Source organism: Mus caroli, chromosome 11 (genome assembly GCF_900094665.2).
Source record: "Mus caroli chromosome 11, CAROLI_EIJ_v1.1, whole genome shotgun sequence".
Classification (NCBI taxonomy): domain Eukaryota; kingdom Metazoa; phylum Chordata; class Mammalia; order Rodentia; family Muridae; genus Mus; species Mus caroli.
In genome coordinates this window covers 44,951,026-44,969,102 of record NC_034580.1, presented here as the reverse complement: position 1 = coordinate 44,969,102, position 18,077 = coordinate 44,951,026, and the positions used below count along the sequence as shown (strand labels likewise).

General features: G+C 40.7%; 1 protein-coding gene across 6 annotated transcripts in view; it reads right to left on the bottom strand.

Annotated features, from left to right (window-relative positions):
- Positions 1-18,077, bottom strand: part of Rnf130 (ring finger protein 130) — a 98,490-nt gene that overhangs the window by 43,059 nt on the left and 37,354 nt on the right. For all 6 annotated transcript variants that reach the window (XM_021176681.2, XM_021176683.2, XM_021176682.2 and 3 more), the window contains one exon: positions 7,239-7,489. In XM_021176681.2, the coding sequence (XP_021032340.1) occupies positions 7,239-7,489 (251 nt within the window). The remainder of the gene's footprint in view (positions 1-7,238; positions 7,490-18,077) is intronic.

Here is an 18,077-nt window from a genome sequence, read left to right as displayed (position 1 = left end):
TTTATTACATATTTTCCTCAATTACATTTCCAATGCTATCCCAAAAGTCCCCCATACCCTCCCCCCCACTTCCCTACCCACCCATTCCCATTTTTTTGGCCCTGGCATTCCCCTGTACTGGGGCATATAAAGTTTGCGTGTCCAATGGGCCTCTCTTTCCAGTGATGGCCGACTAGGCCATCTTTTGATACATATGCAGCTAGAGACAAGAGCTCCAGGGTACTGGTTAGTTCATAATGTTGTTCCACCTATAGGGTTGCAGATCCCTTTAGCTCCTTGGGTACTTTCTCTAGCTCCTCCATTGGGAGCCCTGTGATCCATCCACTAGCTGACTGTGAGCATCCACTTCTGTGTTTGCTAGGCCCCGGCATAGTCTCACAAGAGATATATATGAATATGAATATATATGCATTCATATATATCTTATATATCATATATATATATCATATATTCTTATGAATATATATATAAATGCATTTTCATAGCCCCTCTCTATCTACAACTACATATGTCAAGTCTCTGTAGCTTGCTTTTACCTTAACAATACACCCAAGAGATCACTCTAGAAACACACAGTGACCATCAGTGCTCTTTTCACATTTACAGCAATGGATGAGTCAAAAATCACTCAATATTGACTATGCAGGGCACTACTTTAGCAACCAGATCTCTACTGCTGGAGATTTGATCATTTCAAGTTTTGTTACCATAAGCAACACTAGAATGATCAGACTAGTTACAGCTACTTTTTTTGTTTGTTTCTTTTGTTTTTTCCTGAGACAGGGTTTCTCTGTGTAGCCCTGGATGTCCTGGAACTCAGAGATCTGTATGTCTCTGCCTCCTGAGTGCCACTACCACCTGGCACAGCTACCATTTTTATCTTCTGTAAATTTATCATCCTGTTAGACTACTAGTCTGGTGTGAGGTTAAGACAAAGGATAATCACTTATGTAATTAGACTAGACATTATAAATTGCCTCCTCACAAGAACCATTATCAACCTACAAGAATTTTCTCTATAACACTGCCACAAAAGTATGTCATCAAATTTTAGATTTCTTTGGCAAATGGCACAATAAAAAGTGCTATTTCAATATCGTCTTATCATATAACTTAGCTATGAAGGAGGCCGATTATCATTTTAAATATATGCATTTCATTTTAAGATGCTCTCTGTTTTACTTATTTATCATGTATGTAATTTGTGTATGGTATATACATGTGTGCAGATGTGCTTGTGTATGTATGTATATTCATGTAGAGGTCAGAGGTGACAATAGGCAACTTGTCTTACTCTCCATCTTGAGACAAGGTCTCTCACTGCACCTGGGCCTCACCATTCTGGTTTAGTATTACTGTACCTTTAGAAAAGCTTGACTGACCCCTTACTCCTTAGAGGATAAAACCCAAACTCCTAAGCCTGTGCTTGAACCCCACCATTATCTATTTACCCACCTACACTGTTACAGGCCTCACTTTCCTTTCCTCCACTCTTAATGTCCTGCTATTCAACTCTTCTGTTCTCTGTGGAAAATGATCGCTTCCCTTCAATCTGTCTGATGGGGTTCTTAAGCCTTATTCTCTCTCTGAAGTGAAATTCAGCTCAAACGTCACTCCGTCCTCTGTGAAGTGTCTATGACTCACCAAGAACAACTGCCTCCAAACCGCGTTTCTATCATGCAGGCCCTGGATTACACCTGTCTGCCTTCTCACAAGGACAGAAGCTCACTCTATTTGCACTGACTCAGTGTGACACTCCAAGCAAGCTCTTTGCTAAATCATAAGGATTTACAATGAATGTCTTCAAAACACCTTGATCTTAAAGGCAGAAAAAAGAAATGAAATCTTAAACTGTTGTATAACATCTGAAAAGGTATGCATGCGGACTCTCTATGGACAGTGCTATTTATTTACATGCACTGATCATTAATAAAAGAAGGAGTCTGAGTATTTGCAGTATCTAAAACAAATGACATAACACTGTTTAGCTCAAAATATGTACTGTTCCAGTTTTTCAGGAATTGTTAACCCCTGGAAAACATAATAAACAAAATTCACTTTACCATGTGAAAATGATAAAATAAGTCGTGCCTTTTTTTGACTATAGACTTCTTCACTGGAGAAAAATCTCTCTCTGTCTCTGTCTCTCTCTCTCTGTGTCTGTCTCTGTCTCTGTCTCTCTCTCTCTGTATGTTCCCATCTATCACACTTTAGGAAGCAGTAACCCTGTCATTTTAAAGACTAACTGTGTAAGTGTAAAGCATTAGCTTTCTTGATGCAGGGAAATTCAATATATATACAATTTTTAGGGTTTTTTTGTGTTTTGTTTTTGAAGACAGGATTTCCCTGTGTAGTCTTGGCTGTCCTGGAACTTACTTTGTAGACCAGGCTGGCCTTGGATTCAAAGAGCCAACTGCCTCTATTTTTTGAGTGCTGGAATTAAAGATGTGCACTACCACGCCCAGCTTAATTCTATATATTTCTACATCAGGCATGCAAATACATTCTTAACTTGATACTAAGGTAAAACTGGTCAATAAAAAATTATTTCAGAAACTATAAGGCATTGATAAAACCAGAAATACTGTACATACATATTAAAGAAGCTTTACAAGTTTAAATATTTTATAATTTATGTGCATGTTATAAAAAATTTTCCTAAGAAGATATTTTAAACTTTAGGAGGCTATTAACTTGTAAAAAAAAACCAAACAGTTATACCTGGCATATTACAACTTATTTCTGCTTTAGGAATCAAATTTAACTGCTTTTGGATCAAGACTGCTGTTTAATCTTGACAACTTGAGAGGACTGAGAGAAGCCTAGAAAATTAGTACTGCAAGCTCTGTTGCCTGTCCTATGGTGGCCTCTCTACAGAGGATGAGGTTATCAGGCTCTGACCCAGTCAGTGGTTTAAGCAGTGCACTGATGAAAGGACTCTCACAGACTCCTGAGAGATAGTGAGTGTACAAGGCAGGGCTTAACTGGAGAAAGGAGGCACTAGGAGGTGACGGGTATCTTTTTCTCTCTTCTTCTGAGATAAAGTCTCACACCGCTCAGGTTGGTCTCGAACTCATTATGTAGACAAGGATAACCTTAAATAACTGCTTCTTCTTTCTCCCTGCATATACAACCACACCTGGCTGGAAGGGCAGCATGTCCATGCCCTGCCTGTCTCTCCTCTTTGCTTCCTGCTTGCCATGATGAAAGTGGCTCTCCCTGTCATGTTCTTCCTCCATGTTTCTTCTTTATTACAGACAGGCATAAAGGCAATGGAACCTGGTGACCATGGGACTTAAATCTCTGGAGCTGTGAGACAAAAATCTTTCTCTGTTTTTATCAGTTATTTTGTTACAGTGACTAAAGGTCTAATACAAAGATACAATATTAATCTTATTTTAAAAAATTTACATCTCTCAAAAAATATCCATGAAACTTTCAATATAAAAGCACCAGATATCTACAATTAGGTATAAAATAAACTCTCCCTGAAGGAATCAAAGGTTTAAGTCAAGCCTGCAAGTTAGTGGGTAAAGGTGTTCTTGTGCAAGCCTGATATGAGATCAATGCCTAAAACTGAGAGCTGTGCTCTGACTTCCACATGCATGTAGGAGGGTGTGTGTGTACAGATACACACAAAAAGTAAGTAGGTCGAAATATGCATATCATCTTGTTATTAACACAATCCTTAAGTTTGTGATGGTTTATCAGGAAGACACACTATAGACTCAGCAGTAAACTCAAAAGAAAACCACTTGATTTTCAAGCCACATGCGAAATGATCTTCAGTGTAACTACTACCCAATGTTGGGACGCTACTCAGAATATGTGGTCCTTCTGAGCAGCCAGCATAAAGATGGCATTCTGTGAGGTTTTCCTTTCAACCCAGGTTTTTCTTTGCTAATACCTCAGGCTTCTTTTTTAAAATAGCCTAAGATTCCAACCAGTTGAGCTATTGCCACCTTCACATTAAACTTTAATAAGCTAAGCTTTTTAAGCCACATAAAAATTTCATCAAGCATTTTTCAACCTTAGGGAAAACAGAAAGAGGAAAAAAGGTCAGAACATCACTTTCTACAAAGGATCGTCTGGAGAGGGATGCTTTGAAAGGAGCTGCAACAAATGCTAGGGAACAAGTGCCCGCTGTGGCCTGTGCCGGATGGTGAGCTTTTACTCCTTCATCACATGCAGGACCTACCGAGGGCGTTAATTAAAGCACAATCATCAAGTACCAGGCTCCTAGGACTACCATGAGTTTTTCAAAGGCCTTTGGATATGCCTCATTTAGTTCTAATATTATCATTGGACTTCTGATTAAAATGTTTTCAGAAGAACTCCTGATTGTCCTACCTTTGGTGTTCCATATGATATATTATAATAAAATTATTTATTATTCATATGGTATTTAATAATAATAAATCCAAATCTTCGATTTCTTTGTAAGCTAGCACAGACTACCATTCCTGATAAAGAGGAAGGCCTGTCTACGGCTTTGGCCTTGAATCGATGCCAGTGCTGAGGTCTCTAGTTTCCTTTCTGCCCCACGGATTCCCAACTCTGTGCTGCACAAGTCTTCAGCCCGGAACTACCTACAGGAACAGCCACAGCCAAGAGAAGCCCGATACCCGGAAGAGTGGACTCATATCAGGAAACCTCCAGAGCCGTGTCTGCTCCATTTTAGTCAGGTGCCAAAGAGGAAATTGTGCTCATCCTCCCTATCTGGCACTGCTCTCACTCAGTGGGAAGGACAGCAATCTCCTGACCCTTGCTGCCCACACGAGCAAGCTGAGTGCACTGGTCGGACATCTCTAGTACGTACCCCCATTGACACAACACACATATTCTTCTGTATACATAAAACACCAAGATTAAACTACACCTTTGGTCATAAGCAAGTTAAAAATTAGAAAGAACTAAAACCAGAATTTCTCTGATCATAGCACAAGCAAATTAAGCACCATTAGCTCTACCTCACAGCAGACTCTAAATTGGAAACGAGGCAGTTCTTAATACACAGGTTGAAGAAGTGTTAAATGAAAAAATATACCAGGCTGACTGAGCATGCTGGTGCACGCTATCATCCTGGTACTTGGGGGCCTGAGGCAGGAGAACACACAACTGAATGAAAGCATGTGCCAAAACCTGTTAGGGAGAGCTAAAACAGTGCAGAGAGAAATGTATAGCACAAAATGTGTGCATTAGAAGAGAAACCACTTCAGCCAAATGACCTGTTGACTTGATCTAAAATGTAATGCTTTAAACATTTAAAGAAAATCTTTGTGTGATAAAGAGCTTTTTACAATTGATACAAAACATACAGTTTCAAGGAAAAATTCACATATTAAACTTTACCAAAATTAGAAAATTCTTAACAATTTGTTTTTCAAGACTATTAAAGTGACTGAATAGACAAACTGGGAAGAAAGTATTTGAAAGCACATTATCGAACATAGCAAATATCATATCTAAATAAATAAAGCGTCCAAAAACTCAATGGTAAGGAGTGGTTAAGAGCACTGGCTGCTCTTCCAGAGAACCTGGGTTCAATTCCTAGCATCCATACGGTGGTTCACAACTGCCTGTATCTCTACCCCAGGATATCTAACACTCTCCCTATTTTCCAAGGTCACTGTATACATGTGGTGCAGAGAGACAAGGATTTAAAATCCTCAACAGTAAAAGACAAAGAATCCAGGAAGAAAACAGGGAAGAGACTCAAGACATTTCACTGAAGCACTTGAAAATATGCTCAGGGTAGGGAGATGGCTGTCAGCATGGTGCCTGCTATACAAGTATGAAGACATGAAACTACACCACAAACTTGGGTGCAGTGGACATAATACACACACACACACACACACAGAGAGAGAGAGAGAGAGAGAGAGAGAGAGAGAGAGAGAGAGAGAGATGCTCATATAGGTGACAATGGGAGAAATGCACATTATAATCACAAAAGAAGTGTTATTCTATCAAATCATGTCAAGATGTGGAGAAACTGGAACAGCCACACACTGGAAAAGGGCACACTTTAAAAACAACAACAACAACAACAACAACAAACCTGAATTAAACATTTATTTATTCAGTATTATACTTTTATTCCAGGAAAATGAAAACTCATGGTCAGACAAAAACCAGTACATGAACATCATAGCTGACTTATTAGACTCCCTAGCTGAATATTATTCAGCTATCCTTCAGTGAGTAAATACTTAAGTAAATTAGAGTACATCCATACCATGGAATACTACTCAGCAATAAAAAGAAAATTACTGATGTGTACAGCTTGGAACTCTGCTGAACAAAGAAGAAACACAGCTCTCCAGGTGAAGTACACTCTGTCTATTCAACACTCTTGAAATGGCACTAGATGAGGATTAAGTTAGTAGTGCTGAAAGGTTAGGGGAAGGGAGAGTCTCTGGCTATGAGAGAATATTGGACCCTTTCCTTACAAAAAAACCCTATCCTACAGCTTTTGTGCTGAGTACATGAATCTGCATGTAATGGAGTTGAACAGAAGCACACATGTCCATGAGCACAGATTAAACAGGACAGCTCTAAAGACATCAGTGGACCCAGTGCAGCCGTGGATCTGTGCTGTGATATTCACTACATTTGGGCAAGATGCAACCACTCGGGAAATGGATCTCTAGTGCTTCAATAAATAAGAGCAAGGTTACCACTACCCTAATACTTAAAGGAGCTGGTGATGCTGACAAAATGCAAACAACCTGACTGAAACCACAACACAGGATACAGACCTGTGCTCTTCTGAGATGCCAGTATCAGGAAGCAGTAAAGAGACACCACAACTAAATGTAACACACATTCTGGCCTAACTAATCTGGGGTTTTTGTTGCCCTTAAGGATACTTCTAAGAAGTTCTGGAGAACCTGAGAGAGCCTATAGGTCAGGAAATGTATTGAAGAACATTCATTTTCTGACTTTGATAGCTACAGTGTGATTATGTAAAACAACGTTTTCTTTCATTTCTTTTTCTTTTTAAAACTGAGATAGAATATGGCTATAATCTGGTCTGTAAAGCTCAGAGCAGCCTGGGACTCCTGCTTAGTCCAACTGGCCTCAAAACCCTGAGTGCAGGTATTACAGGGTACAGCACCATACTTGGCATGTTTTTATCTTGTTGTTGTTGGTCTTGTTTTTAAATACATGATATAAAGAAGTATTACCACAAGATCCTCATGGATTATAGCTGGTTAGAGTACTGGTTAGCTCACCTGGTTCCTGTCCCGAGCATTTGTGTACCTGATCTTCTGAATGAAGTAGAATATGAGCCACGCTGAAGAAATAATCATCAAAACAATAAAGGAGATTGACACGAAGACTAGAGAGCCACGGCTGAAGTTCTTTGGCGGCATTCGAGTTCCAACAGCTATTGTCATTTGTACAGAGATGTTTTTCTCCAGATAACTCAAAATATCCTTACCCCTCAATTCTGTTATCATGACAGCAATAATATCTCCCGTGCCTGTAATGTAAAACAAATACACATACTCAAGTGACATCTGAAATTCATAGACACATCAAATAAATATACACATATGCTCCATAGAGAAATTACGATAATTTTCGCTAAGGTTTACAGATTCCAGTTCAACTGACATGAAGCTGCAGTTGTGCAAACTGACAGGCACGAGAACATGTACAGTACTCCAAACAGGTAACGCATAAAGCAACTGTGGTGTTAACAATGCACAAATTGCCTTACTGGTGCATTAGAAGCATTGTGAAAGCAGCCACCTGTGACTAAATCAGGTTAAGTCTACAGTAGAAAACCTTTCTCTAGCAAACAATCTTGAACGTTCTAACAGAAAAGCACTGTCATTTATGAATAGTCTGAGCAGGTGGTCCTTGCACTACTCATCCTCACACGCACTGCTGAGCAAAGGACTGGTCTAAGAAACAGAAAGAAGGGTACTTACTTCTTAGGGCACACACTTGGCTATGTAGTGACAAGTGCCAAACGGCAACATCTTTTACTGACAACCTTTGAAACTAACTTTGGTCTTCTGTCTACAGTAAAGCTCCTTCCAGAGCACTTCGGATCTCAAACTCAACAATTTCCCTACCCAATTTGGAGACAGTATCACGTTGCCTAGGCTGGTCTCAAACTTGAGTTTTATGTTACAGTTTTCCACCTTGTTTTACCATGCCCAGCACACTCAAATCCTCTAGGCAGGCCCAAGTTTCAACTTTCTGGACTACTACCCATAATGATACCTAAAGCCTTCAGTTCCTAAAAGCTGTTCAGAGTTCTGCCCGATGGTTCACTTGTTTTTTCAAGTCCTTTTCTCACAAAGTTTCAAGGGCCTATTTTAAGTCAAAGTGAGCAGCTACTCACCAAAGGTCAGCACGGACCACTATCCCATCTGTCCTCTAATAGGGAACAGCTTTTCAGTTTATTTTAAGGTGACGGGGAGCTTCTCTACCACATTCAGCTGTTGGCAGCTGTCCTTTCTTAAGGGAAAGTTAAGTGTGACAACATGCAACCTTTACAATCCATCTTTTCCAAAGTCCTGGAGGCTTAGGCTTCCCATATTATCTTGAGGAAGATAAAATTATAATCACTTTTGTGAGTATGAAGGAGGATTGTGCATCCAAACACAAAATACCCTCTCAAAACAGCAAGCAGAGACCCCAGACCTGACCTTTTGAAGGCTCTGTCAACAAATATTAAAACACTTGTTTTGATGTCTTGTTACCTTTAGCAGTCAAGATGAGATGCAACAGAAACTCAGTAACAGAAGTTTTGAGAAAAAGATAGCTCAACGGAATATATATTTGCATAATACTGTATTCAAAACGGCTTATTCACTTTATTAGAGTAGTAGTTTATCAGTTTATTTTTGCTTAAAAAATCTATAAACAAAAAGGAGACAACAAAATTAAAACTACCATTATTAAGTTAACATCTGCCTCTGGTGAGTGAGTTAAAAAGAATCATAAAAGAATGCTAAACCAGTTTAAATTTCCATTTAGAAACCTTAAGTATGTGCTTTTATAATGTTGATCAACAGGCATGATCTGTGGTGTTAAGATACCAGGTATGGCTATAAAGTAACTGAGACGGATCCCACAAACGACATATGACAATCAGTCTCATTGCTTTATAATCACACCAAGTACAATTGGTTTTAGAAATCAGTTCTGAGGCTCCCTCTTGAAGACTCAAGTTGGTAGTGGGGAGAGCTGCACAGGTAGTCAAGGGAACCAATCCAGTAATTTCCTTAACCGAACACTAAATGGGCGCGTCAACTAATCTCAACAGGAAAGCTGTTTGGGAAAGAAAAATTTAATTAGTTCAACGCTTGTCAATATTCATTGTTAGGAGGACAAGAGTGAATAAATCTCACTGTAGCTTTATCATCCTAGCAAAAAGAGGAGACTGGACAATGTTGCCAAAGGAGACTGAAAATGATCAAATAAAAAAGTACAGCAGCACATCTGATGTTAGTGAGGCAGTGGTCTCTTACAGAAGGTGATGGAGCATGCATACTACAAACCCTCCTAGGAAAAAAGTCCCTTTCTCCCCAACATCTAGAGCTGGGCTGGGTTCAAAGAACCTAACAAGACGGCTCAGACATTTACACATGGGGATGGGACTAAAGAGATGGCTAAGAGCACTGGTTGATCTTGCAGAGGACGAGGTTTGGTTCCCAGCATCAATATGGCAGCTCATAACTACTGCAACTCCAATTCTAGAGGGAACAGACACTCTCTTCTGGCCTTCGAGGGCTCTTGTACACATGGTGCACATAGACTCATGCAGGTATACACATACACACACACACACACACACACACAAACACAAAATAAAAAAGTAAATAAACCTTAAAAACAAAACAAAACTCTTGGGAGAGTTGGTGCAGATTCAGGAGGGATGATGACAACAGAGGAAACTTAACCCTCAGGATAAAACTAGGATTAGAGTAGCAGTAACTGGTAGGAGAGAAGGGTTAATTAGACTGAAGTAATGGAAACATTAAACAGATACAAAGAACGTGACAAGATCACCCCTATGCCTGTGTTCTGAAACACCAAGACATGGCTTTGGAGTTCAACAATCATGCAGCTATGTGTTCCTTTTCTACTGCTGTGGTTAAACATCATAGCCAAGGTAACATATACAAGGAGGGGCTTGTTTGGCTTATAGTTCCATCATGGTGGGGAAGAATGGCAGCAAACTGTAGGTAGGAAGTGGATGCCAAGAACTCACATCTTTTTAAAAACACTGTTAATTTTAATTTCAATTACGTGTTTATGTGTGTAGCTTTGTGCATGCAAGTTATAGTTGCCTGTAGAGACCAGGAGCCACAGACCCCCCTGGAAGGGGGGATACGGGCAGTTGTGAGAGACCTGTTGTGGGTGCTGGGAATTGAACTCAGGTTCTCTCCATGAGCAGAATGCACTGGAAACCTGAGTCATCTCTCCAGTCTCACATTTTGAACCATAAGCACTAAGCTGAGAGAACAGCAGTAAATTTTGGGAATCTTTAAACTTTCAAAGCTGGACTCTAATAATATACTCCTCTTCCAACAAGGCCACACCTCCAACACATCCCCAAATGGTACCATGCACCTGAGACCAAGTGTTCAAATACGGGCACCTATGGAAGACTTTCTCACTTACACCACCACAGCTAGTATTAATTCTTAGAGATGACAGTGAAATAAAGAATATTATGAGTCTTTTAATCCCAGCACTCTGGAGGCAGAGGCAGGTAGACTGTGAGTTGGAGGCTAGCCTGGTCTATATATAGAGCGAGTTCCAGGACAGTCAGGGCCACACAGAGAAACTGTGTTTTGAAAAACAACAACAACAAAAAAGTTATTACTTAAGCTCATGTTTATATGTATATGCGAGTGTATCTACCTGTCACTGACTCCCTGGACAGTACTGTTGTTACAGGTGACTGTGAACTGTCCCATATGAGTTCTGAGAACAGCAAGCACTCACAACTACTGGACCATCTCACTAGCCTGCCAATTTATTCTGTAGTAGGAATTTATGTTGTTTTAGTAACTTAGCATGGCTACTTAAATTTGCAATTCTCCCCTGTAATTCTTCCCTTTTTATTCTGAGAATTTTCTTTTCTTTTTTTTTTTCTTCATAATTTACTTATTTTTATTCTATGTGTATTGGTATCATGCCTGCATATATAGACGTTCGTGTGTGAGAGTGCCTGGAACTGAAGTTATAGACAGTTGGGAGCTACCATGTGGGTGCTGGGAATTGAACTCTGGTCTTCAGGAAGAGCAGCCAATACTCCTAACTGCTGAGCTATCTCCCCAGCCCCAGTATTTTAGGAATTTTCAAATGGAACAGTTTCCATACTATGGGAGCTTTCAGATAATCTTTGTTTAGATTTGCAAACAGGAAACACTTCTGCCTTTCTACACGAATTTTTTTTTTTTTTTGCTGGACCAACTGAGAGCAGATTGTAACCAACAGGACATTTCAATCTTTAATAATTCAACAGTATCTCCTAAGAACAAGGTTATTTCAGATACACACAATTTATTAATTATATTAAACTTTTACTTCTGATAAAATGTATTTAGTATTTAATATACTTCACATTCAGCTATTCTGACTCAGCCTAACAATTCAACCAAGGACTATGGACCCTGTACCTGGTTGTCTTGTCTTTTCTGAAGGGCTCTAGCATGCCCATATTTGGCAAACATGGCACTGCCAGGCCTTGCCCTTTTCCCTCCCTCTCCCCTGTAAACCACAGATTATATCCCTAAAGCTAGGCATAAAGACCTATTCCCTCATTTGGGCATTTCCTCATGCAGACTCATTCCTGAGGCTACCAAGGTCCACCAATCAAACCCCCCTTTTGGTAACGTTATTAACATGACCAACAAAACTTATCACTACATCCTAGCTCACTGTAACACAGCCCCCCCTTTTTTTCTCTTCTCAAAAATTACACCTGCAAAGTCACTTGCTGCTATTTTTCTGCCTAAGTTAGAGAGCAACCATTTTTACCTTTATTATCAGCTTAATAAGGGATTTCTCTGTGAAAATGGTGTTTGTGTGTGGTTTGTGCTTAATCTGGGCTCTGGGAGGGAGCCTAGCACTGTGAGGGAGTTCCCTTCATTTCTTTTGATCTAAAATAGTTTCTTAGTCATTTTTAGTCCACTGTTCATGATACTGACTTTAAAAAAACCCACAGATTTTATTTATTTGTTTATTGTTTATTTTGTGTGTGAGTGTGCACGTGCTCATGTACCATGATGCATTTGGGGTCAGAGGAAAACTTACAGGAGTTAGTTCTCTCCTTCCATCAAGTGGCCTCCAGGGACTGAATTTAGGTTGTCCAGGTTGGTGGGAAATGTCTTTATTTGCCTCGTCACCTTGCCAGTCCTGTTTTTGTTTTTCAAGACTTGGTATTACACAGTCCAGGCTGGCCTCAAAACTTGCTATAGCTGAAGACAACCGTGCTCCGGATACTCTTGCCCTCACCTCAAGTAAGGGGGCAACAGCTGTGAACCACCAAGTTGCAAGAAGCTGCCCTTTTTGAACACACCTTTCTATCTGGAGCCCCTGGCTCCGTTCCCGATGGATGTTTTCTTATTGTTGTTAGGAGAGCTATGAGGTAATCTCTTCCTTCCTCTCCGTCCTCCCTCTCCAGGGAATCACCTCAGGAAGCAAAGGGTGTTTACTTTCATTATTGATGGCAAACTTTATGACTTGAATAACTAATACCTGCCAGATTTCATTATAAATAAATGTATTTCTATTAATTAATAAGCAATCCGTAGAGTAATACTTTATCATCCTGTGAATAGTTAGAGCCTCAAAAAGCTTTTACTCAATGCTCTCAGTGTCCATTGATGAAATAATTACTATAATGGCATCTACAAAACTGTTATTTTCTAATCTCCAGAAGTGATTCTGTCATGAGAGCCATTAACAATGTTTTCTATTCATCTTTATTCCCATGAAAACAGAATGAAGCTGGGCCTAGTGCTATACCGTTGTAATCACAGCTCTCAGGAGGCAGAGGCAAGAGGATAGCAAGTTCATAGGAAGCCTAGTTAAGTCAACGAAACAGTTTCTAAATGAATAAAAATAAAAAAGGAGAGCTAAGGTGTGGCTCAGTGGGTAGAGTGCTTGCCTAGTATGCACAAAGCCCAAGGTTTGATCCCCAGCACCACACAAATTCAAGCATGATGGCACATGTAAACCCCATACTTAGGAGGTGGAAGAGTCAGAAATTCAAGGTCATCCTCACTTATACAGCAATTTTGAGGCCAGACTGAATACACAAGACTCTGTCTCTAAAAGCAATGATAAAATAATTAAAAAGAGGCTTGGTAGCCAGGTGTGGTGGCGCACGCCTTTAATCCCAGCACTCGGGAGGCAGAGGCAGGCAGATTTCTGAGTTTGAGGCCAGCCTGGTCTACAAAGTGAGTTCTAGGACAGCCAGGGCTATACAGAGAAACCCTGTCTCAAAAAACCAAAAAACAAAACAAACAAACAAAAAAAGAGGCTGGATAAGGTGGCTCATGTTTATAATTGCAGCACTGGAGAAGCCGAGGCAGGAGGATTTCATTGAATTCCAGGACAATCTGAGCTACAGAGTAAGACACTGTCTGAAAAACAACAAACACAGTAAGAAAATTAAAAGGAATTGGGGGCACAGCTCAGTGGCAGTGGGCTAGTGCAGCAAGTGTAAGGTTCTAAGTATAAGGCCAATGCCCAGTACCAGGCTACCACCACAGGCCACAGAGCTGCTGGGGTCATCTGCCTTTCTGAAAACAAACAAGCAAGCAAGCAACCCAACGCAGCACTGACTACCAGATATTCTATATTTCAATGAAAAAGGCTGAGTGGGAGAAATATAATGACACTGCAATCATGCTTACAATAAAATCAACTTTGAGGTGCCAAATTAGGAACCTTAGAAGTGGCCTCTTTTGGGGCTCTGGACTCAGAAGGTCTAAGATTCAAATCGGTGCAAACTGTATTACCCTTCTGAATGTCAGTTTCTCTTTTCTAATAGGTACTGACTCCAAATTTCATGGCAGATGTTAATACTACAGCTAATGTTGTTAATCACAGACAATAGTAAACGGGACTCAAAAAGCTTACAGAATGGAGAGCTCCATCCCTTCTCAGCTGTTCCTACTAACTCAGGAGGCACTCAGCTTCCTGCAGGCAACAGGACCCTCCCTCCTTGATGCCATCATGACTCAGGCCTCAGCTCAAGAGTCTTACCAGCTGGGAAGAAGCAGCAATTCTTTCCCTTACCTCACCCTGGAATAAGTCTTGTGCCCAGCACAGTGCAGCGGGGATGCTGGCAAAAGAAGAGTGAGAAAGGTGTTGGGGGTGGAGAGACAAGCTACCTGAGGTCCCACCTGTGTCAGTCTCGTCAGCTCTCCGATGGCTCCACTGACTCAAGTCCTTAATTGTGTATCTACAGTTTTTCCTTTTTTCATGTTTGGCAGATGTTTCAGTTACTTTTTTATTGCTATAGCAAAACACTATGAGCAAGGTGACTTATAAAAGAAAGCTTTTAATTGGGTTTATGGTTTCAGAGGGTTAGAGTCTTAGATGGCAGAGCACAGGCACACTGAGAGCTTACAATAGATCCACAAGTAGGAGGCAGACGGCACACTGGGAATATGCAAGTCTTTTGAAACCTCAAAGCCCTCTCTCAATGACACACCCTCTCCAAGAAGGCCATACCTCCTAACTTCCAGAACAGTAGGGACCCACTGGTGGGAGGCTTCTCATTCAAACCATTAAGGCAGGGGTGTGGTTCAGTGGTAGAGCACTTGCCCAGCAAGCTTGAGGCCATAGGTTTTCTCCAGCACTAGAGAGGAGCAGAGCAGTAACTCTGATAGATACAAGGTATGATGTTCCAATTATAAATTTCTTGCTGAGATTTATTACTAGTTTCTTAAAACACAGATTTGTCCTGTCACTTTTCTGTTCAAATGCCTTTGCTGTTTCCTTCCTGTAAAATTAAAGCCCAAATTCCTCAGCCCAATGTTCAAGGCAGTTGGGGACCCAAATGGTTCTGAGGCTATCTGGTGAGCCATATTTTAGACAATCTTTGCTCCAGTGAAACTGCTACTCAAAGAAATTGGTTGTGGGGCTGGAGAAATGGCTCAGCCGTTAAGAGCACTGACTGCTCTTAACAGGACCCAGTTTGGTTCCCAGCACTCATATAGTGGCTCAGAACAGCCAATTTCTAGTTTCAGGGGACCTATCACCTTTTCCTGGACTCTGAAGGCACCAAGAACACATGTGTGTGTACATACATGAAGATAAAACACATGTATACTGTTTTTAAGAAGGCTTACAAGTGACTGGTAATGGCTGAAGAAAAATAAAATAGTGGAGTTAGAAGGAAAACTAGGAAAAGATGGAAAATGTGTCTAAGAAAAGCAAAATGAAAGGAGAGGGGACAATAGGCAGAGACAGTGATCAGAAAGCAGAAAACCCTGGGGAACATCGATGGGATCAAAGTAAACTGACAGGAAAGCAGCTGCAGTGGAATCAGCAATGTCAGCATTTACATACATACATACATACATACATACATACATATATATATATATAAAACATCCACCCAATCCACAGAAATCTCCCGGCACCAACTGAAGACTGGACTCTCCTGCTCACCGTGAGACCATAGGGGAGCCAACTGCGGCTGCTATCAAGTGAGGCCTTAGTCATTGATGGTCATTAGAGTACTGGACTAGGTTATCTTCAAAAAGAGCAAGGGTCTTCTAAATCCATGTTCTGTTATACTTCAATCTCACACAAGTGAAGCTAAGGGACAATATACAGTGCTGGATAGTTTTATGTCAACTTGACACAAGCTGTAGTCATCTGAGAGGAGGGAATCTCAATTGAGAAAATGTTTCCAGAAGATTGGTCTGCCAGCAAGCCTGTAAGGTATTTTCTTAAAGACTGATGTGAGAGGGCCCAGGCCATTGTGGATGGGTCCACCCCTAGGCTGATGGTCCTGGGTTCTATAAGAAAGCAGGCTGAGCAAGCCAAGAGTGCAAGCCAGTGAGCAACACTCTTCTATGGCCTCTGCATCAATCAGCTCCTGTCTCCACGTTTCTGCCATGGTGGAGTTCTTGGCCCAACTTTCTTCAATGGTGAGCAGTGATATGGAAATGGAAAGCAAGTCAGGCTTTTCTTCCCCCGGTTGTTTTACGGCCATGGTGTTCATCACAGCAATAGTAATCCTAGAAGGTGCGTACTTAGGTGCAACTTTCCCCTTTCTCACACTACCTCTTGGTTGGGAGCTCACCTGGAAATCTTGTTCTAGACCTTTCTTTGTCATTAAAAAAAAAAAAAAAAAAAAGACACGCTAGGAATAAAGAGCTCTATAAATCTCAGTTTCTGGCTGAAAGTTTGGAGTGGTTACCCAACTCCAACAGATTGTAAGTACCCTAGAGATTATACCAGTCCTTTCAAAGTAACCAGCTTTAGTCAGAAGTCGTTAGTATAAAGGAAGTCTTCTTTACCCAACTAAGGACTTCCAAATGCCCACCCATGGCTAAATGTCATCCATGACTCTGGGCTCTGTACTTAGGAAAAGCAGCACCAAGAAAATTATCTCATCTACTGATTGTACAAATACCATTAGCTGTTAAGGTGCAACATTGTATAACATGATTTATGGACATATAAATCACGAAGTGGCACTAACTATAAGGAACACTCCAATTTCAGGCTATGCATTCCAAAATCAATGAAAACTCCTTTTCCACATGATAGTCTTTCAACTATTCAAAAACATCTTCCCTGGAGTCCTTTTTCTGACATTTTCTCCCCATAGGAACTATTCCTAGAACTCTCAAATCATTCCCTCTGAGTTCCAGACTGGCAGGGCTACATAAGTGAGACCCTGTCTCAAAACAAAGCAAGATGACAAAACTCCCAAAAAAGCTCTAATGTGGGTATACAGCACACTTTCCACCCACTCAGCTGCCAGTGGATGTCTGCACTGACTGTGCAGTGGGCCACTGTGACCGCTGTGAAGTAGCATGCTGACTTAGATCCCCTCAGATACACTCACAGGAGTGGTACAACTGGATCATATGCTACTTCTAGTTTTAGTTTTTGAGGAACTGCTCTGCTGATTTCCATAGTGGCTGGACATATCTGCATCTCCACTGGTGTACCATAAAGGTTCCTTGTCATTCTACCTACCACAGGAAACTCACCAGCACCTGTTTATTCAGTTTCGGGGCGGGGGGTGGGGGCCGGTGAGATGGACTCTCAATGTAGTTTTCATATATATTTTCCAATTCACTAATTTAAAAAAACAAACTTTCAGAAAAGTTGTACCTATTTATTTAGAACCTAAAATCTTTGAGGGTGAGTTGGTGGCCTGATGCCTCACCTCATTGTTCCATACACATACATACATACATACATACATACATACATACATACATATATACATATATATATACACATACATATATAATTTTCCTATAATTAATCTCAATCTCTGTCTGTCTGTCTGTCTGTCTGTCTCTCTCACACACACATACACACACACATATACACACACACACACACACGAGAGATGGAGGAGAGGGAAACAACCCCTTCAAATTAAGCATGATTCTGAATGGATAAATTATATCATGTCACTTCAGAATCCTTTCTTTCTTTTTTTTGTCATTACTTTTCTTTTTTTTATTAAAATTTTTTTATTACGTGTTTTCCTCAATTACATTTCCAGTGCTATCCCAAAAGTCCCCCATACCTTCCCCCCCACTTCCCTACCCACCCATTCCCATTTTTTGGCCCTGGTGTTCCCCTGTACTGGGGCATATAAAGTTTGCGTGTCCAATGGGCCTCTCTTTCCAGTGATGGCTGACTAGGCCATCTTTTGATACATATGCAGCAACAGAATCCTTTTCATATCTCCCCAGTTTCCCCAGAAAGGTTCTTTGTAGTCATGTAGACCACAGTTGTCTAAAATGCTTAGCCATCAGGTTTTTTAAGAGTCTGTCAGCCGAGCGTGGTGGCAGAAGATCCCAGAACTCGGGAGGCAGAGGCAGGCGGAT